Here is a 22,397-nt window from a genome sequence, read left to right on the forward strand (position 1 = left end):
ATTTAACTAAATAACAGTCAAGCATCAAAAACTTTGAAAATGAATAAGCACTCATTGGAAAAGGATTGTAAATAGCTTTGTAATTTAAAAGCAGCCAACTATGAAAGAAAGAGTACTACTCATCTATGAAATGATGTGCAAATGTTGTGTTTAATATTCACGCTCACACATTTCATGAAGACAAATCCACTTTTCTGGTGCTAATCGTTCTGTTATTAAAACATGTGAGTCAATGTGTGAAGTTCTAATGCAGAGAATGAGTGAAACTGGATAAAACCTCAGAATAAATATGTATATACAATGAATTTAGTCTAAAGTACAGTCAGAATTTTATAGATTTATTAACTTTAAATCAGAGATGCTCACAAGTTTTCAGTTTTACTAAAAGTTTCAGTATTTGGTGACAATCAAGTTTTAATTTATACTAAAAATGATTGTTTTGGTGTTACTTGTGTACAATTAATGAGGACACAATGACAGATAGTTGATGTTTCTCAATGGAACAGAATCATAAAGAAACTCATGTGCTGAAGCAAAAAAATGTTTAACATTTAAGAAGTCCCAAACTTTAAGTCTTGACCAAGACTCAAATTTAGCAGAAGAGAGTAGAAACAAAGAACTTAGGTATGGGTGACGGGGAGAGGGAGTGGGGTTGCTCCCACACAACTGAGAGGCAAATTACAAATGCAGGTTTAGCCAAAAAAAAAAAAAAAAAATTGTGTTGTTTATTAGAAATTTACCCCAGAATTATGGGTAGGTCTGTTGGAGCGGGGCCCCTCTTCCCGTCACCCATAACTGATATCTCTGTTTACACGCTTACAGTCCCTCACACCCACCGTAACATTACTGGATACTAACAGAAGAGGAAAACAAAGACGTACATCGATCTATTTGTCTACAAGAGGAAGAATGGGGCGGAGCTGGGAGCTTGAAGCCCCGCCCATTGTAGTTTCTAATTAACAAATATTTGAGATATCTGCATGTCCAGACTCAAATGCGTGTATCTCAAGTCTTAAACATAAAGATAAACTCTTCATCTTATGTCTAAAGTAAACTTTTCTTCATAAGATGAACTCCTCAAATTATATTTAATCCAAGTTAACACTTTGACTTCACACGTGAGGCTGTAATGGAGTTCATTCATTCATATTTTTGCTAAAAACTGGGTTTTTCTTTGAGGGTTTTTCATCTTTAACAGCAAAAAAGCTCCTCAAAAGCTGACAGTCGTTTCCTTCCAGTCAAATAAAAGCTGGAGCTCAGCAAGTTTGCCTTTTATTGTACCTGACGTCCTGATTCAGATTGGCTTCTTTTATTAAAAGAGCGCTGTCTGTGCATTCATTTCATCTGTTCCTGTCATGCTAAATTGTCAAACCTTCATTGTAGTAATGTGTTTGATTTTGTTGAAAATTTATTTTTCTTTAACACTTTATATAGATTTGTGATTTTTCTGTCAATCTTATATTACTTTTTTAGATTAAATGTCACAATGTTTAATAGAATTGACACATTTTAGAGATAAATTATTCCCTCCTGTGTGGTTCTTATAAAATAACCAGAAAGGAAACAGAATAGTGGACGTTGGAAGACAAACAGCTGGGAGCATTGCTCACCGGAGCAACGCCACCTATCAGGACGAGACAAAGCTTCGCCGCGTTTCCACCAGCTGAAGGAAGCAGCTGGTCAAAAGTGTTTTGGTCACGGCAAAAAAAGCTGCAGCAACATTCTGCAAGAGCTGTCACAAAGGTTTTTATTTTATACAGTAAAGTAAAGGAGTGCTTCAGAAATAACCTGCACCATGTTAGAGGAAAATGAGTGGTTAAGGAGGAGGAGCTAGATGTACTAGGAGCTACGTGTCGAGTAAAAGGAGGTAGAGAACTCTCAAACTGACAGAGGGAAGTGCAGAAGCACAAAAAAAAAAAAGTTGCATCACTTTGCATTTCATTGCACACAAAATTCTAATCTGTGCACACAAAATGCCAATTTAAGCCCACAAAATGCTATTTGTGGACACAAAATGCTAACTTTGACAAACAAAATGCACACTTTGGCACACAAGACACTGAAATGCACAAAATGATAACTTGTGCACACAAGATACTAATTTGTGCACACAAAATGCAAATTTTGGCAAAAAAAATGCTAACTCTGGCTCACAAGATATTAATTTATGCACACAAATTGATAACTTGTGCGCACAAGACAGTAACTTCTCCAAACAAAACGCTAACCTGTGAACACAAAACTTGTGCATACAATATCTTGTGTGCACAAGTTTTGCATAATTTGTGCAAAATACTAACTTTAACACAACATATTAATTTAAACTTGACAATAACTTGTGCACACAAGACCCTTACCTGTGCAAACAAAACACCAACATGTGCACCCAAAACAGTAACAAAATGCTATCTTGTGCACACAATATCTTGTGTTTTGGTTTCTGCGTTCAGTAATTTGTTATTAAAATTTGCACTTCAGGATGACTGTAGAAATTTTCCAATGAGAAACTACAAAAGAATATCCAGGTGTGACACTGAGGTCAGCGATGACCCGTGTTAGCAGGAGAATGCTGCTGAACCTTCAGATTATTTTTAATAAAAAGTTAACTTTTTAAGCTGCCTTAACCCAAATATTGTCTTTTTAAAAAATAAGTTTACTTCTCTAATGAGTAATTGTTGGTTAGCTTTGCAAAACTTCCCCCTTGCCTGATATGATAGCTCTTTGCATGCAAACCCATCCCTGTGCACATGCTAGCTAACCGGCTGTAGGCTAGCAGCAGAGCGTGTAACAAAGTGATGATGGGAAATGAGGGAAGTGTTAAATTTTGGCTAAAAACTGGATAATAATAATTGGAAGATCACTTGGAACGCTTTGAAAATAAATAAAAGATGATCGGAATTTAAAAAGTAAATATTATAAAGTAATAACATGATGAGCCTCCCAAAAATACTACTTCCTATAGGAGAAATATGCTCCAAGATTTGCTAATGAGAAACATTGTGTGTCATTGATTCCAGAAGGTTTCGTGTCTCCCTCTGTAGCATTGTTTTGCTTGGGAATCGCAGAAAATGCCCACAGAATGAGTCAGTGGCAAAAAAACAAAAAAACATCACAGCCAGGGAGTAGATCTGTCACAGCCGGAGAGACTGACGGGGCGTCACAGAAACAAATCCCTCCACCCCGCTCTCGGTTCCCTCCTCCTCCTCCTGTAGGTGTCTGTGTAGCCGTCAAGTGGCTGTTATCCGACAGTTTACTGACCTGTTTGAGCGTGAGAAAAACCATCTTCTATTCTGCCAGACTGGCTGAATAATATTTTAAGGAATGATCTGATGATTGTTGTCAATCTTTCTACACTCACAGTGGGAAAAAAATGTGTAATTTAAAAAAAAGGATCCTTTCTTGTGAAAATCAACATAAATATAGGACATCTGAGATGCCAAAGGACTCGCTGTCTCCTTGACGACGGTTTCCAAGCAACCGTTGCTCCTCAAAGCATTCCTCCAACCCCATCTCTCCGTTTCGTTCTCTCTTAAACCTGTTTTCTTTGCCAGTTTGTCTTCCTCTCCAGAGCCCTCCAATGCATGCAGTCCAGAGAGATAATGCACACGCATTAGTACTCGCAGTTATTTGATGCGATCTCGTGGGGCTGCAGGATTTCAGACCCACACGTTTGCCAAGGTGAGGCAGAAAAACAGGATTTTTTTTAACCCTTGATGCTTGAATTTATGAAAAACATACAAATTCAGTTACGTTTCTGCGTTCAATATGTTGATTTTTATATCTATATGTAGTTGTCCTCACCTGGTTGAGTTAAGGTGGAATTTAGGTTAAGGGGGCAGAAAGAATCCGTCTTTATTTTTGGAGGCTTAGCAGGTAAACAGGTTATTTTTAGCTGTGCCAAATGTCTCCAGGAGGGAGCAGGTAATACCCTAAAGCTCAGTGTCGTGTTTTTGTCTTTCAAGTACAATGCTGCACGTTTCTGGTAAGCATCTTTAAAAGGCTTCCTCTGGAGATGAGGCCGGCTTTTTTCTAGATCGTATCACTTTTGTTTTTTTAGCAGAAATTCATTTCAAAGTCCATTTTGTCTTTATCGTTCCACAGCTCTGTGCGCTTCTTCCATTAGCAGACCTTTTTATGGCCGTTTTTGAAAAAAAAAAAAATTATATATATTTATATATATATATTGATGCCTCATCTCCTGCTGTTGCTACACTGCAGGGCAGCAATTATTGGCAATTTTCAATTAAGTGTTTTCGACTCATCAGAATGTCTCCAGCGCTCACGTCTCCTGTGTCGTTTTTATTGAATTAATGCTGTTAATGCTCATGAATTATAAAGGGCGACTCTTGGGCAGACTGAGTTTCAACACGCGTGTGACACAAGATCTATAAAATGTGTTCGGAAATGTGTTTATTCTTTGCCTGGATCTTTGAAATAGAAAATATGGCGCCAGCATTAAAAGATAAAAGATTTAAAAAAGTGCTTTTGTTTGAAACCAAAAATTAATATAACTTTCAAGTCAAACTTATTTTGCAAATTTAGTCGATTACTTTTCTCTTTTTACGATTTTTTAAAAAGATAATTTTGTTTTCTCTCAATTTTTTGCTTTCATTGCCAACAAGTAAAGGGGCGGAGCCTAAAGGGCGGGGCTTCGGATGGCTTACACTTTCTCAGCGCATTTCATTTGTAGGAAGAGTTTTCCACAGATGCGATGGCACTCAAAGTAAAAGAATCGACATTGTTAAATATTGATAACATTGATAAAATATTGTTAAAAAAAACGTAAAAACAGAAAAGCAATCAAATAAAAATGACAAAAAAGTTTGACTTGTGGTTTAAAATTTAAGTCTTGTCATTATTTTTTCAAAGTTTTCTTTCTAGTCCTATAACGCCATACTTTCTTTCCTAAAATATTCGCTAAAAATAAACTCCTCCTTTTTAAAAACTTTTGTCTTTTTACAATTTTTTTACGCCAGTTTATCTAATTTTTTCTCGATTCTATTGCTTTCAATGCCAAAGAATTTCTTGAAAACTAAGCAGATCCTTTTACAACTGAGATGTGCTCTCTATATATGAGCAATCTGAAGCTCCGCCCCCAGACTCCGCCCCTTTGTAACAGGTGCCAGCTTTTTCATTAAAAGTAAAAGATTCGAGAGAAAGTGGACATGGTAAAAAAAAAAGTGTAAAAAGAGAAAAGTAAATGCAAAACAAGTTTGACTTGAAAGGTATTTTCACTTTATTAAATGTTTAAACTGAAAGTCATGTCACTACTTTTGCAAATCTTATATCTTTATTGCCAAGTTTCATACTTTGCTCTAAAATGCACGCAAAAAATAAGCCTCCTTTTTTACCCTATTATATTTTTTCCTTGTCCATTTTCTCTCATTTCTTTGTGGACAACACAGCAGATCCACAAACAAAATGAGCCGTCTATTAAAAAGCAATCTTTAGTTCCGCCCCTCAGACTCCGCCCCTCCAGCTCTTTGACATCAACAGTAAAAGAGAAAACAGACATGGTATAAAAAAGTGTAAAAAGAGAAAAAATATTTGTCTAAAAATTCAAAGTTTGACTTTTGATTTTTTTAGGTAATTTTTTTAAGTATTTTTTTTTCAAATCTTTTATCTTCAATATCAAGTTTCAGTTTCAAAGCCACGTCATCTTAACGCCATAGGAAAGCCTCTGAAAAGCAAAGGAAAGTGAAGTGATTCAGCTGGAGGGATAATTGTGTGCATACAAATAGGATTCATTTGGCACTGATTGACGTCTGCAATCAAGAACCATTTTCACAAAAAAGTTGTTGGATTTGTTGATTACATTTCCAATGTTAAAGTTTAGCCTGAAATACTGTAAGTCTCAAATTGGTCCTAGTAGAAGTGAATAGTTTGAGGTTGTGGAATATGAGGAGTGTCAAGTGTCAGGAGGATTTTGGGGATTGAAGACATTCAAATGACAAATGCAAAAGAAAAGAATCTATTTCCAAATGATGAATCCAGGTGAGTGAACTGAAATAAATGACTCAGTATTGAGTTTTAAAATGTACAATCAACATAACGGTAACAAATCAGCCTCAATTGTCTCCACAAAGTATGAGTCATCTAATGTTTCTCACGCCATCCTTTAATCCTGTTCACAAACAAAAGAGATGACGACAGTCTTGTAGAGATGCCAAACAAAAATGCATTTATTCTCAGTGGTGAAGAAGAGAGTGCAGACAGTGACGATCCAGTCAGGATGTGGATGTGGCGGCGCGCTCCATGACATAAAGGAAACAGTTCCAGAACGTCCTTCTTCATGGTCACATGTCAGACCAGCCCTCCCACACGATAAAAAGTCTGAGAATTTAGGGAAAACACGCAAAACAAAACGAAAGAAGACCAAGCAGCCACAGGTAGATAGGGTTTTTTTTCCTGGTTGTCCTCCCGTACCTGGAGAGGGTCATCATGACCCGGTTTCATTTGAAAAAAAAAGGGAGTTCAGTCTCTGATATCATCTCCCTTCATCCTGTTTTCCGTCCATCTGAAGTAAAGGGTTCACTCTGCTGATTGCTTGTGGTGCAATCAGCAAAAAAATATGGCTTGGGTGATGACTTAACCCTTATATTGGGCTCGGGTCAAAATTGACCCGAAACGTGTCAACACAAAATGTTGTGTTTGGGTCCAAATTGACCCGTTTGGGTTTAATCTTATGTAAAAGTCAAATGAACAAACTGTACTCATGCTGTGTTCGGTTGACCCCTTTTAGTCAAAACCGACCCAAAATGGGTCAATTTGGACCCAAAAACAATTCAACGGTTAACCTTCTGTAAAAGTCGCAGATCAACATACTGTTCTCACAAACTGTACTCATACTGTGTTTGGGTCAAAACTGATCCATTTGGACCCAAACACTATAAAGGTTACCTTCTATAGAAGCTGCAGATGAACATACTGTACTCATGTGCTGTACTCATATTGTGTTTGGCCAAAATGGGTCAATTTAGACCCGAAAAATATAAGAATTAATCTTCTATAAAAGACACAGATGAACATACTGTTTTCATACTATGTTTGGGTCAAAACTGACTGGGTCAATTCAGACCCCAACACAATATTGTGTTTGGATCAAAATCAACCTGAAATGGGTCAATTTGGACCCGACCATAATATTGTGTTGGGATCAAAATCAACCTGAAACGGGTCAATTTGGACCCGACCATAATATTGTGTTTGGATCAAAATCAACCTGAAACGGGTCAATTTGGACCCGAACACAATATTGTATCTGGATCAAAATCAACCTGAACCGGGTCAATTCGGACCCGACCATAATATTGTGTTTGGATCAAAATCAACCCGAAACGGGTCAATTTGGACCTAAACACAATATTCTGTTGGTATCAAAATTGACCCGAAAAGGGTCAATTTCGACCTTAACACAATATAATGGTTAACCTTCCATAAAAGTCGCGGATGAACATACTGTACTCACATACTGTACTCGCATACTGTACTCACAACGTTTTTGGGTCAAAATCAACCTAAAATGGGTCAATTTGGACCTGAACACAATATTGTGTTTGGAAAAAAATTTACCCAAAACTGATTAATTTAAAACCGAACACAATTTAAGGGTTAATCTTTTATAAAACTCGGACATAGCCATACTGTACTCACATACTGGACTCATAATGTGTTTGGGTCCAAACTGACCAAAAATGGGTCAATTTGGACCTGAACACAATAAAAGGATTGATCTTATATAAAAGTCACATATGAACATACAGTAATTATATTGTGTTATGGCCAAAACTAACACAAAATTAGTCCATTTAGAGCTGAAAACAATATTGTGTTTGGGTCAAAATCAACCTGAAACTGATCGATTTTGACCTGAACACAATATAAGGGTTACCCTTCTATAAAAGTCGCAAATGAACATTCTATACTCTTACTGTGTTCGGGTCCAAACTGACCCAAAATGGGTCAGTTTGGACCCGAACACAATATAAAGGTTAACCTTTTATAAAAGTTGCAGATGAACATACTGTATGGCATTATCAAGCAGTGTGGGACATAAACGGACATTTTAAAAATAAACAGTCTTGCCTTTTGTTATGACATTACTCATAACACTAGCAAGACTTTGCATTTGCTATCGGCCACTGAGGTACTGTAAATCAAGGGTCATGTGACTGTAAAAACCTACAGGGTTTTAGATCGTCTACTACGCATGCTATAAAACAAGGTCTAGAATACATTAAATTGCTATCAGTCTCTAAGTTCTTCGTGCGTGCTACGTGGATGTGTGTTTCAGTATTTGTTTGGGTGACTTCATCGTCCCTCCAGTTAGGTATTAAATCGGTACCTTGATGATTTTCTTTCGGCCCATCTCTAGGAGTAATGAGTGATTCAGCCAAGCTGGAGCGGCCAATCAGGCTTCTTATCCGCTCCTATGTCTGGGTCTGGAAATTGCCTCGCTGATCCCGGCGCTTCCATATCTCCCTTTTTTTTCTTCTCTTGACCTTCAAATATCTCATCAAAGTTTCTTTTACCATCATGCACACCATGTCCATTGTATCTCCATCTCTGTTATTCCTGTCGTGTGTGAGTTTTTGTGTGTTCATATGGAGGGTGTGTGTTGTGTTTTTGTATTTCCCCTGTGAATGCAGTTGTGAGTGTGTCACAGTGCGCTGAGGTCGTGGCAGGAGCGGGATTTCTGACGGAAGATCTTGCTTCCCCGGTGCCGGCTCATTTCCCTGTAGCGGCCCCGATCGCGGTCCCGGCCGTACGATCGGGGCACCAGGCCGGCCAGGAAGCGCTTGGCCCGGCTCGTCAGACTCTCTCTGCGTCCAGCTCCCGGGTCGCCGTCCATCCAACCGGGACCCACACAGTCCCCTCTGGCCGTCCGCACCGCCGCCTCCAGCAGCTCGTTGGTGCCGTGGTCCAAAGAAGCCGAGAGCTCCAGGTAGACGCAGTCGAACATCATGGCGCTGGACTGGGCCTCTGTTGAGAGAGGATATAAACTTAGTGAAATGAGGAGGCAGCTGCAGATGCCACGCCGGCGCGGCAGCTTTACATTCTGTCTTGGCAGAAGCGGAACAACCCAGCTGCTGGGTGATGTGTGCCACCATTACATAAAGCGGCTGCTGTTGGGGGACTCGATTTGCATCGTAAGTGTCAATCTTGTCATGGCAAATTGAGAAAAATTGAGTCAGTCTACAGCTTTTCACTGTAGGGATGCTACCCCTGTCTGTTACATTCGCTTTGGCAGACGGAACAAACGACACCACAGACATCCATGGACCAGTTTAGGCTTTTAAATAGAGTAAGCCAAAATAAAAGCAATTTAATTATTCAGAACACATCTAATGAACACATCTTTATTCTCATGAATTATTTTTTTGAATAATAAAGACTACTAACATTAAATTAGTGATTTTGTGTGATTTTGATATGGATTGTTGGGATGTATTAAGGAGGGCTTTATTTTTGTTGTCTGTATTTCTGTTGTCTGTCTTGTTGTGTTGTACTGAAAACCAATGAATTTCCTTCACGATTAATAAAATATTATTGTATTGCATTGTATTATTGATTGTTCTAATTGTTGTGGATGAGTAGTAGACATTGGAGAATAGTTGTGATGTCAAATAAATTGATTTTGAATTGAATTGAACTTTATTCAAATCACAGAGGATAAATTCATTTGTTATGGCACCACAAAAAGACAAAAAAAGTTGCATAAAGAGAAAAACATCAATGAAAATGAAAATTTTACACATGAATAAGACACCAGGAATATAGAATATTTAGTTATGAATGTGTAAGGGTTTAGAATAAATACATTTTCCCTTTTTGAGCTCTTATTCGTGTTTATGTGTATATCTGTAGATGTGTGTGTGCATATGCTACACATAGTTTAATTGTCTGTGTTTGATACTTTACACATCCTCAAAAAAAGTAAGAAGAAGTAAAACCAGACTTTCACTTTGCTCCTTTTTTAAAAAAAATTCCCATTCAACAGATTTACAACACTGTGAAGAAATAAGGTGCACGGATTATAAGGCGCACCATCAATGAATAGCCTATTTTTGATTTATATTATATATAAGGCAAAACCAAACTATAGGCCACATTAAGTGAGACAAAAGAGTCTGTCAGTCAGACTTTATTAGCTGCATTCAGAGTCATTTTAGAACTTGTTGAAAAATGCTAAACATTAGTCACTTTCGAAGCTTTAGCATTGCTAGCATATTCACAACACCTGTAACTCCCAACCTTGTTTGCAAAAAAACCCAAACCGCTACACGTTAGCCATGTTAGCATATTTATTATAGCAATCAACTTTTTTTGCGGCGAAGTAGCAAACATTACTGTAACTATGCTAACTCCTAACATTGTTAGTAATGTAAAGAAAAAAAAAAAACTTTCCGACCACACTACATGTTAGTGTACAATAACACCCAACCAAACATTTTGACAAAGCGCTGTGTACCTCTCAAAATAACAACATCAGTAGATAGATTGGCCGCCACATCTGAAACAACGCTCAAAATGCACTGCTGTCGGACTGACGCTAAAATCGCGCCTCAGAACCTCACGTCTGTACATTGACTTAACATTGAAACTCAACGCATGAATCACGTTCAGCGTGAACACAGCTTTAGGATTCTGTTGTCCAGAGTAAGGTTAGCCCGCACGTTTCTTTTTTAGACATTAAAATGGCAACTAGCAAAGGGGAGCTTTTACTCAAAAAAGGAGCAGTTTCTCAATTATTATATACCTGGCTCAATTTTGTGACTTCAGATCAACAAACCACAAGCTGCAAAATCTGTTGAAGGCTGTTGCTAGCTTGCTAGCTTAAGCTACTAGTCAAGATAGCTAGCTAGTCCAAAATCTGCTAAATCTGTTATTGCTGTTGCTACCAAACTAGCTATCTTAAGCTATGGCTAGTTCAAGCTAGCAGCAGTGCACAAAACAATGTTGTTTTACAAGTATTTGTACTGCTTTTATTTAGTTGCACCTTGAATTTAGGTCAATTTAAAAAAATGTAAATGTATATATAATCTATCATTTGTATTTTTTCTTTAGGAAAGTAAAGAGATTTTGAAAAAAAAACAGAAAAATAAATTTTTGTGAGCAAAATCAGAGATTTTATTTTAAGGTCATATTGCCCAGCCCTGAACATCTTTAAAACATTCCAGTCTCAAGCAATCGAAAAGTTTGACAAAAATACTGTTTAAAAGTAAAACTGTTGCACTTTCAATAACTTTTATTTTCTTGCTCTTTCTAAAAGATCAAAGACACCAACTGGCAAACAGATGCATTTGGGAAATATATCTACAGTCCCAAGTGAATCTCAAACCACAGAGAGGTTCAGTCACGCCTGGTTGGGGTTAATGATGCCTGTAACTGCGTTATATAAGGCCGGCTGTATTTGCTGCGGCTCATATGGGGATATCGGTCTCGCGGATGAAGACAGGTGACTGCACATGTTGACAAAGCTCCGTATCCCGGCTAAAAGAGGCTGTTTGCGCCTGGTTAAACAAGCCAGACTGATAAGGAAAGCTGGGCAGATACAGATAATCCTGAAACAAATCAATATTATTGTCAGCTCAAATGCCGGTCTTCAAGCAGCACTTCAGCTTTTTATTTTACTGCTGCTTTCCACTGAGCAAACATATTTGAATCCTACAGTATTATTGGTTTCTTTTTTTTTTTTTTTTTTTTGGAAAATAGTACCGCCAGACTGGCAGGAAACTAGCAGCAGACAAATGAATCGTGTGTAAATCCGTAAAGTGAGATAATAATCTGTTTACCGTGATAAAGAAAAAAGAAAGGGACAAAAGGCAAAAGAAATGAGTCCAAGAGAAAAAAGGATTAGGAATAAAGACAAAAAAAACTATTTAAATTGAATGTGCTTCAAATAGAGTAATATTTTGTTAATAATCGTCTACTTTTTCATGCTTTTGTTTACTGAAAGATGGTTTTGAATGTGATTACTTTCACGTAAATTGTTTACATCTCAATTCAGGCAAGTTAGGTGTTCATTTTAAACATGTATTTTTGCTTAGGAAATTTTTTTTTCCTCTTAACTTGTTTTTATATCTTAGCAAAAGGTAAATAATTTTTTTGGAATTACAAAATAAAGACATTTTTGCACTGAGAAGTGTCAAAATGTATTAATTTATTTGAGAATGAAATGCTAAGGAAATTCATTATGTTCTTTAGTAGCGTTTGATTTCATGGTGAACTCTCAATATCAGGTCAAACAGCAGCTGCTGATGGGACTGTGTTTTCTAAAATAAACACGAGGGAAAACAATCTGAAAAAGAAGTGGATCCCATTACTGTATTACTACTGTATTCTTCAGACTATAAGTCACATTTTTTTCATTGTTTTTTTTTTTCATTTCATAGCAACGTATATGTGATAAAATCAGGGGTGTGCATTGGCAATATTGCGATACACGATATTGCGATACACGACTCACGACACATATCACAATATATCAGGACCCAACCAGAACACTTCGTCACAATTTTTTCAAGAGTATGACAGAAAAAAACTCTACATGAATCTTAATACAGCTTTCATGTTAGTAAAATGGTAAAATGAATTGTATTTAATGATCCCAAGATTAAGCACTGCAACTACATTTGCTCATAAATAATTGGTTCAATATACCCTTTCAACATCTTAAAAGTATCGGCAAATGAAATATTGCGATACATCACTGAATCGATTTTTCCCTACACCACTATTTAAAATAAATACGGTCATGTGTTTGTTATTTTTCCACTAATAACCACTAGAGGGCACTATATCAGTATGAAAGTAACGCAGAAAAAGAAGTGTCTGCCCCAGCTGAGTTGTTTCAAAGTGACACAGGTGATGAAGAAGTTAGTTATTTAATGTTTAATGTTAATTTGCCTTTCAAATGTCCGCTTCTGTATGTACATGCTGTTCATGTATTTCGTTAAAAATATTTTTCCAAAAGTGCAACTTAAACTCCAATGCAACATTTAACATTCCTTATAATGCTTTTTTTTGCGTCTGCGACCTATACTCCGGAGTGACTTATCATATGATATATACGATATATAGAGCAGTGTCTTCACTTCTTTTTTTATGTATTCAAGTGTGACCTTTTCATGATTCAGACTTCTTTAAACACTCAGTGAGATGTTTGTCTTTTATTTTTAAGCTATCTGGCATTTGTGTGATTTTTTTTTTTATTTATCACAGCTCTTTGGTCAGCTGGACAATTTGTTTGCAGCACTGTGGTGAATTACACTTTAGAGTTCACTTGCGTGCATTGACTGTGTATGAGAACTGGACAGAGTGACCCCTCCCCCCTTGCGTTCCAAACAGGAAGTATCCTCTGGCTTCAAGAAGCCAAAATCTGATTGACTTCTGCTGAGAAATGAAAAGCTATTACTTAGTCAATATATTTGTCATAATATCCATTCTAGCACTACTACCTTTTTTTAAAACATGTTCTTGCTAATCAGAATTCTTTTTCATGATATTTTGCTGTTGTGCAAGTTATTCGTACAAACTGGCCAATCAGATGCCTCAATGAAAGTAGGTGGTCTCAAGTCAAACGTTCAAAACATTTGATTAACAGATTCTCCTGAGCACGATATCAATTTGAAGCGGTGTGGACTTCCAACAAGCTCATTCCTGATTGGCGAGAGTGGTTGCCATAGAAACGCTGACTCAGGCTAATTGATGTTTGGTTCCAAAATGGCACAGTATGTATCGCAAAAAATCTGAATTGACTTAATTTTGTCGTATCCGGAAGTAAACCATTTTCTATGGATGACGTCACACTTACTCAGTCCAGTTCTCATATACAGTCAATGCTTGCAGGTAAACCTGGATCCTCATTTAGAAGTGACCCAGAATTGACTTGATTAAGTAAAACTTTTATTTTACAAATTCAAATTGTATTTATAAAGCATGTAGTAGTGACACAAAGCACTTTACAGGTTCAGAATAGAATGATGAAACATAGAGAATCCCCTAAACGCTCTTGATCTCCTGCACCCAACAAAAAGAGACATAAATTGACACATGAATAAAACACAAAGTGTAAATAGAAATGTGAAATCAGTTTTTTACATGACACAGAGCTTTTGTCGACATCTTAACATTTCAGCACCTTTAAACAGAGGCTGTATATTATTAAATAGCTTGGTAATGGTTTATTTCAAGCAATTAAGTAATAATAATAATACATGAAATAACATATCACATATTAAATCACAAGTAGATCGCTTGAAAGGCAGTGGAAGGAAGCGGACTTATATATTCCAATCATACAATTTTCTCTACATGAATATTAAATATTTATACTCTACAATCGTAGATTCAGGTTATTAAAGATCATTGTATCTGAGTTAGTTTATCTTGTATATCAGAAAGTGCGTTTTTGAAATCGGCTTCAAAATTTTTTTTCGGTGACATGACAAACTGTCCTCGTTGCAGTAAATAATTATCACTTTAACCTATTTAAAGTAGAAAGTGTGAGCAGAAGACACACAATAGATCAAGTTCCAGTAAAAGGAAACAGGAAGAAGAAAAAAATGATAAGACGAGACAGACAGAGAAGGAGGAAACAAGAAGGTCCTACAAGAAACGAGGAAAGAGCTTCAATTAGGAGAGGATTGTGGGATTCAAACGTATGCTAAATTGGGGAAAAATAAGCGACAGACTGCGAGACTTAGGAATGCGAATGAGATGAATAAGACAAGTGAGAAGCTGCTGAAAAGAGACGTCAAAGAAGGGAGAGGAATGAGACGAAAAGAGACAGCCAGACAGAGGAAGGAGAGTCATCAGGATCCCAGACTTTGCAAACAGAGTCAGAGTGCATTTCAATCAAAGGCCCGGACCACACCCTACCCCACTAAATGATGAACGCGCTGCAGACCGACAGCACGAGTTCCACTGCGCGTGGTAAAAGATGCAGGGAGACAGGGAAGGTGAGAGATAGTAGAATTGAAGTGTCACTGTACACGCTATAAATAGCTTTTACGACTTCAGCATTCCCATCCGCAGCTTCTTCGTGGAGGATGTCAGTGGGGCCGGTCATTCCAGTCAGCGCCGTCTGTCAGGCTGGCGTATCAGGAGGGAGAAATGTGGTCTTCGCATCCCAACGTTCTTGTCAGACGACCCACGACCGGGAATGAGGCATTTTAATATCGCTGACCACACCGATGTCCCTGCGCTGCTTATTTATAGAAGGGGAATATGCTGAGTGGAGGCAACTATCAGGATTCATCCTCTACCTCCTCCAATCCTTTGTCCTTTCAATCATATCAAGCAAATTGGAGCTAAACAAAAGTCACATCCTTTGATCCCAGCTTCACCCTATGTTTTTTTTTTATTTTAAAAGTATGATGGTATTAAAAATGTATAATCTGCAAATATTGTGATGCTTTAGGAGACAAAAAAGAAAGAAACAAAAGCTAATTTTCCAAATCAAACAAAAGTTTTAAGCAAAAGATAATTTAAAAAATGCTGAAAGTTGTGTTTTTGGTGTTTTAACATGTTCTTGTAGCATTTTTCTGATGATGGAGAGCATCTAAAGAAAATTAAGCTCAAAATTGCGTTTCTTCAGGTGCAGATGAAAAAATGTGGTTTGAAAAAGATAGTATTTAGCTGGCTAACTAGCCCTTATCCCATTGAGTTCTATTGAGAAAGAGACCGTTGTTACTCAGTCATTCTATTTGTCAGAATAACCATTGTTACTCTGACACATTTTCTTAAAATCTTCTTGCTAGTCCTATTATATATATATATATAAAATTTATCACAATTTATTCAAGTTCTAAACTGGCCAATCAGATGCCTCAGTAAAAGCATGTGGTGCCCACTGGCCCCTCCTCCAACGATTGATTGACAGATTCTCCCGAGCTGGTTTTGGTGGAAGGAGTGTAGTCTTTGAAGAAACTTGATCATGATTGGTGCCAGTAGTTGCCCTAGAAACGTGACTCAGACCGACTTGGACCAATCACTGTCAACTGGCTCCAACATGGCGGTGCCCGTATTGCAGAAAAAAATGGAATTGGCTTAATTTTGCTGGAGCAGGAGGTAAAGCATTTTCTATGGGTGACATGCTGTGTCCATTTCTGTGTCTACTCTATGCCAATAGATAGCTAGCTAGACAGATTGCTAGCTAACTAGCTGTCTGATTAGCTAGATGGCTACCCAGCCAAGAAGGCCAAGTAGACGCCATATGGTTTGAAAGGGGCCCGAAATGAGTTTGTCCCCAGTTTCTGTGGTGGCCCCGCGGGTGTTTGCCCATATTGGCTTAAGTGGACACTCAGTGATCTGGCTCGCAACACTATCCAGCTGCCCGGTGGACAGCATAGTGAGCTCTGCTGCCCAGGAACCGACAGAGCTAGCAGGGTTGCTGCCCAGGCGGCCAGTCCCTGAGTGGCAGAACCAATGTGGGCAAACAAAGGTGGGGCTACAACAGAAACAGCGGACAAATCCATTTGGGCTCCACATTTTCTGCCCCTTTTAAACCATATGGGGTCCACTTGGCCTTGCTGGCTGGTAGAAAGAGAGTAAACTACTGCTATTGCAAAATAAATAACTAAAATAATGAAAACCTAATTAGAATTTGAGACAATATTTTTTCAGTTTTTCAATATGTTTATGACAAATTTTAGGATTGATGAGAATTAAGTTTTAGTAAGGCTTTGATGAATTCCCTTTTTTTAGGAGACTGGATAAAAACAGTAAAAGGAGAAACAGACAGGATCAGCCTCTGATCTTGCTCTGTTCTGGGATCAGAATATTCCTCATTTTCCAGATCAAACTGATCTAGGATGCAATCCAAAGTTTTGAAATGCCTAACAGAGAACTCTAATCCAGATTTAAGGCAGGATTGGATCATCATGTCTGAATCCCAAACTTTAGGATCAAGTTTGGTTCGAAATACCTCATTTCAGATCAGGATCCAAATCCTGGAGGTTTAATCCTGCAGGACTACGTTTGAAATACTGGGCAGTAGTAGAGAAAATGTAAAATAAAATTTATGTTGAAATTATTTTTTTTGATAGGAGGCGGGACTTCAAGGAGCAGGGCACCTGTCAAAATTTTGATGGAAAGTGTATCCCTATTCTCTCCTGTGGTTATTAGCACTTCAAAAAGGCCACTTGATATAATCTATTGGTTTTATTAACTTATATTGACGTTCCAAATGTGACACTTTTGATGGCAAAACTCTCAGCTCCTCCGCTGTGCAGAACTGTTCTGGTTCTGATGGCTTCAGAGGCCTATTTTGGCTCCGTCAAGGACAGCAGAAAAAGCTGCAGTCTCCCCAGAACCCTCACTTTGCACACCGCCTCAAAATGAGTTCCCCCACAGACAACCTTTCTAATACGCTCACCGTTTCCTCCTTTTATTTTCACAGCTCTTATCAGAGGCCTCGCTTTAAACAGGCACGGTGAAGATAGAAGGGAGATGAGGGGGGTGCCTGTTAGCCCCTTTGATGTGTTTATGTGCATGCCGTTACTCATGCCCCAATGCAGACTACAAACCTACATAAAGATAGGAAGTGCAGGATCGTCCTGCGACTGGGAGATAATGCAAACATGCGACATTTGGAAAGCCGAAGCAAACACAAACCCTGTGGAGTCGCTTCCATGCGGACTGAAACTGCACAGATTACTGCTGTGTTTTCATTTTCCAGCCCCAATTACAAATAGTGGCCAAGGTCAAACGGTGCCGTCCCACCTCCACTTCACAGCGCTCTGCACTCATTTCTTTTTGAATCCTTATTGGGAGCCTGATAATGGGATGGCCTGACAGCCCTCCATAGAAATTCAACAAGATTATCCTGCACTTGAGGTCTGATACACATTCAGACGATTCTGGAGGATTCATCTTGACTGATCTGTGCGTATCAAAGTGACTCCAAGAGCTTGACACACAAACGTAGCAACACGCCAATCTAAGCAAGCTCCTAATTAAAGCAGGAAAGAATGTTCCGACAAAAAGGATGTCAATTATTCAACCTCTAAAACTCCACTGGTTTTATAATGACAGATTTAAATACCAACAGTTGCAGATAACCAGTCATAATGAGCATCGTCAAGGTCAAAAATTATTAAATATACTGCAAATAAAATACTCTCATTGGTCACTTTATTAGGCACACCTGTCCAACTGCTCATCAACACAAATTTCTAATAAGCCAATCACATGGCAGCAACTCAATGCATGTAGACATATAGATATGGTCAAGACGATCTGCTGCAGTTCAAACTGAGCATCAGAATGAGGGAGAAAGGAGATTAAAGTAACTTTGAATGATGGGCTGGTCCGTGTTTTAGAAACAGCTGATCTACTGGGATTTTCACCCACAACCATCTCCAGGATTTACAGAGAATGGTCAGAAAAAGAGAAAATATCCAGTGAGCGGCAGTTCTGTAGATGGAAATGCTTTGTTGATGCCAGAGGTTAGAGGAGAATGTCTATACTAGTCCCAGCTGATAGAAAGGCAACAGTAACTCAAATAACCATTGGTTACAACCGAGGTCTGCAGGAAAACATCTCTGAACGCGTCCAACCTTGAGGCAGATGGACTACAGCAGCAGAAGAACACACCGGGTGACATTCCTGTCAGCTAAGAACAGGAAACTAAAGCTACAATTTAGACTCACCAAAATTGGACAATAGTAGATTGGAAAAACGTTGTCCGGTCTGATGAGTCTCGATTTCTGCTGCAACAATCGGATGGAAGAGTCAACAACATGAACACATGGATCCATCCTGCATCAATGGTTCAGGCTGGTGGTGGTGCAATAATGGTGTGGGGGATATTTTCTTGGGACACTTTGAGCCCCTTAGTACCAACTGAGCGTCATTACAACACAACAGCCTACCTGAGTACTGCTACTGACCATGTCCATCCCTTTATGACCACAGTCTACCATCTTCTGATGCCACTTCCAGCAGGATAAAGAGCCATGTCATAAAGCTGGAATCATCTCAGACTGGTTTCTTGAACATAATGACTTCACTGAACTCAAATGACCCCACAGTCACCAGATCTAAACCCTATAGATCATCTTTGGAATGTAGTGGAACTGGATATTGTCATCATGGATGTGCAGATGACAATCTTCTGATGAAAGATCATCAGAATTGTTCAGTCCATATAAACCATAAAAAACATGTGGAGCCTAATTCTTTTTGGTTTTATTTTTAGTTTTTGCCTCCATTATCTTTTCCCCTCATCTTTTTTCCAAACCAGTCCTATGAAAGAAGCTGAAAGTCAAAGAATGCTGGGTAATGTAGTTCTATTTCCATTAATACAGTGTTACATATTTTTCAAGATCAAATTTGTCATTTGGTTCATTTTTAAAATGTAAATTTAGTACATTATTTTCTTTTTAAAGACAACAGGAACAAGTTTTTAGGCCTGAACAAGATTATGATGTACCAATCCACAGTAAAACCAATAGTTTAGTTGGCAACAGAAAAATATGAATACTTCTCATTAAATTGTACTTGAAAAAATATAACCCACAATAGAGCGCTTCCTAAGGCAGACGAGTCAAAAACAAAGAGGACAAACAAGTAGGTATGCAAAGCAGACTACTGCTGCTCGTGGGCATGTTAAAGTGTGAGTAAATGCACATATTAACTACACATTTCCATTTTGAGCTTGCATGCACTCCTATTCATTATGAACACCAGCAACAACATCAGTATCAACCAGATAACTATAATTACAAGACATTTTCCATTCAAGATTCTTCCATGTGAAAGCTGCTTACAAAGAAATCTGCACAAAGAGACAAAGAGTGCTCTAAACTTTTGTGTGTGTGTGTCTGCCTCTTATCTTGCGTCATTTATGCAGAAACCTGGGGTTCCTTCAACCCCGCTGTTGCTAAATCAAACTAACCTCTCACCATGCTGCGCCCCCACTTTAGTTACTGCTGCAGAGTCTGTCATGCTGATGTTAGATGTGTCATTTATGCTGTCTGCACTGACAACTTTCAACACCCAAATTTTTCAAATTAATTTATGAAACAGTTGGTTATTGATTTTAGGGATTGTTCACTGACTGAAATACAAACGCAGATTGTTAATAGGCTAACAATTGTTTTTTTTTCTTATCATTATAGGACAAGTGCTGACACTTCAGTGATTCATGTCCGTGAACTCATTTTGTAGCTGAAGGTCATAGTCGACTGCAGCAAATTACTTTACATCCAAACTCCAACAACCACATTTTCTTAAAAAACTATTTTCCGCAATAGTATAGCATCAATGAACAGTCTATTATTTTAGCTTAACCCATATGGAAGACGCATCAAACTATAAGACACATTATTTGACAAAACAGTCTGAGTAGCTCGACATTTAGACTTTAACTCTGCTCACAGTAACGCTAAGATACCCTGACACCGCTACACGCTAGCCGTGTTAGCTTATTCACAAAACCTGCAACTCCAAACCTTGTTTTAACACGTAAAAAAACAGAAACACTAACACGAAACTTACTGTGACTGCACTAAATTGTTAGTGACACGTAAGAAAAAAACAGTCCCACACCGCTAAACGTTAGCTGTGCTAGCTTATCTTCAATACCTGTAACTCCCAACCTTGTTTGCAACATGTAAAACAAAACAGACTGATACAGCTAAAATTAGCAGTACTGTGACTATGCTAACTCCCAACCTTGTTAGTGACACGAAAAAAAAAAGAAAAGTCAGACATCACCATATGTTAGCCGCGTTAGCTTATACACAAAATCTGAAACTCCCAACCTTGTTAGTGACACGAAAAAAAGGAGAAAAGTCAGACATCACCATATGTTAGCCGCGTTAGCTTATACACAAAATCTGAAACTCCCAACCTTGTTAGTGACACGAAAAAAAGGAGAAAAGTCAGACATCACCATATGTTAGCCGCGTTAGCTTATACACAAAATCTGAAACTCCCAACCTTGTTAGTGACACGAAAAAAAGGAGAAAAGTCAGACATCACCATATGTTAGCCGCGTTAGCTTATACACAAAATCTGAAACTCCCAACCTTGTTAGTGACACGAAAAAAAGGAGAAAAGTCAGACATCACCATATGTTAGCCGCGTTAGCTTATACACAAAATCTGAAACTCCCAACCTTGTTAGTGACACGAAAAAAAGGAGAAAAGTCAGACATCACCATATGTTAGCCGCGTTAGCTTATACACAAAATCTGAAACTCCCAACTTTGTTAGTAACACGTAAAAAAAAAAAAAAAAACACAGTCCGACAACGCAACACATTAGTTGGGTTAGCATATCCACAATAACACCAAATTGAACATTGTAACCTAAAAAGAGTTTGGAAAATGAATGTCTGTAAGATGTTCATTTAGTCAGCAATGTATGTTTAGGTCGACCAAGCCGTTTTATGGGAAATCCTTTTATACGTTAGCATCAAGCTAGCAGACTCTAGCTTTATGTGCTAAATCGAGTTATATTTTTTATGAATCGATTGTTGATTTATTAAGCTTGAATCGATTCAAATGGATTCATCGATTTTATTAACCCAACCCTACATTTAATGGCTTTTTCTTTTTTCTTTTTTTTTTTTTTTGCTTATTTACATAGTATTTTTCCAATTTTAAGAATTTTTGACTTATTAGTTATAAGACTATAATTAATACAGAATTAGTCCTTTAGGCTAAAAATTGAAAGATAATTTTAGATTGAAACAATATATTGAAAAAAAATGAAAAGTACAAGCATTACATATCAAGTAGAATATTAATAGATATGGCTAAAAAATGACATTAACTGCTCTTACTGCTGGCCAAGAAATGCTGTCAAACTAGAATTTTGACTCTTTTCTCTAAAATGACACCATCTGCTGAGCAACTGACAGTCCCTGTCAGAGTGCAGAGTGCCATTCATTGATGCTCTCAATGCAACTTTCTATTTCTCTGACTGTAAGATTACTTGTCAGAAGTTTCCTCAACAGATAAAATAGTTTAAAGTTTTGCTAGTGAGACATTTTTTAGGTTCTCCCGTATTTTGACTTTAGTTATATTGACTTTAAAAATTATGCTTTGTACACACCAGGCGTGACACGTGTTTAAGAACATGCTAAACAAGCATGTCGCTAGATACTAGTGCATGTGCTCACAGTTGGAGGAGGTTGAGTGCAAAAAATGTTAGCATGTTCATTGGCCTTGCATTTTGTACGTAGAAGTCGAATACAAACGTAAAACTTGTGTGGTGGTACGTGAACATGAGAGTTTGGAACATGGAAGCCCTAAACAAACATATACACGCGTAAACAAAACATAGATTTTTTTACTGGAAGTGGTCGCTTGAACGCACGTTTCTGAGTTACCGTAGCATCAAACAACCAGTCAAGAAGTAAATTTGAACGGGGCCATCAATGCT

At 37.9% G+C, this 22,397-nt stretch overlaps 1 protein-coding gene and 1 long non-coding RNA gene across 2 annotated transcripts in view; one reads left to right on the forward strand and one right to left on the reverse strand.

Moving 5' to 3' along the window:
- Positions 1-2,816: 2,816 nt before the first annotated feature.
- On the forward strand, positions 2,817-9,408 carry LOC118599938. The gene is made up of 2 exons (XR_004949471.1): positions 2,817-3,678; positions 8,649-9,408. It is a non-coding gene; the product is annotated as an uncharacterized LOC118599938 (long non-coding RNA).
- rem2 (RAS (RAD and GEM)-like GTP binding 2) overlaps positions 6,098-22,397 on the reverse strand; it is a 60,652-nt gene continuing 44,352 nt past the window's right edge. Inside the window, exon 5 of the mRNA XM_024273394.2 lies at positions 6,098-8,982. Coding sequence (XP_024129162.1) covers positions 8,660-8,982 — 323 coding nt within the window. The 3' untranslated portion in view covers positions 6,098-8,659. The remainder of the gene's footprint in view (positions 8,983-22,397) is intronic.

The sequence above is a fragment of the Oryzias melastigma genome, linkage group LG17, assembly GCF_002922805.2.
Source record: "Oryzias melastigma strain HK-1 linkage group LG17, ASM292280v2, whole genome shotgun sequence".
NCBI lineage: Eukaryota > Metazoa > Chordata > Actinopteri > Beloniformes > Adrianichthyidae > Oryzias > Oryzias melastigma.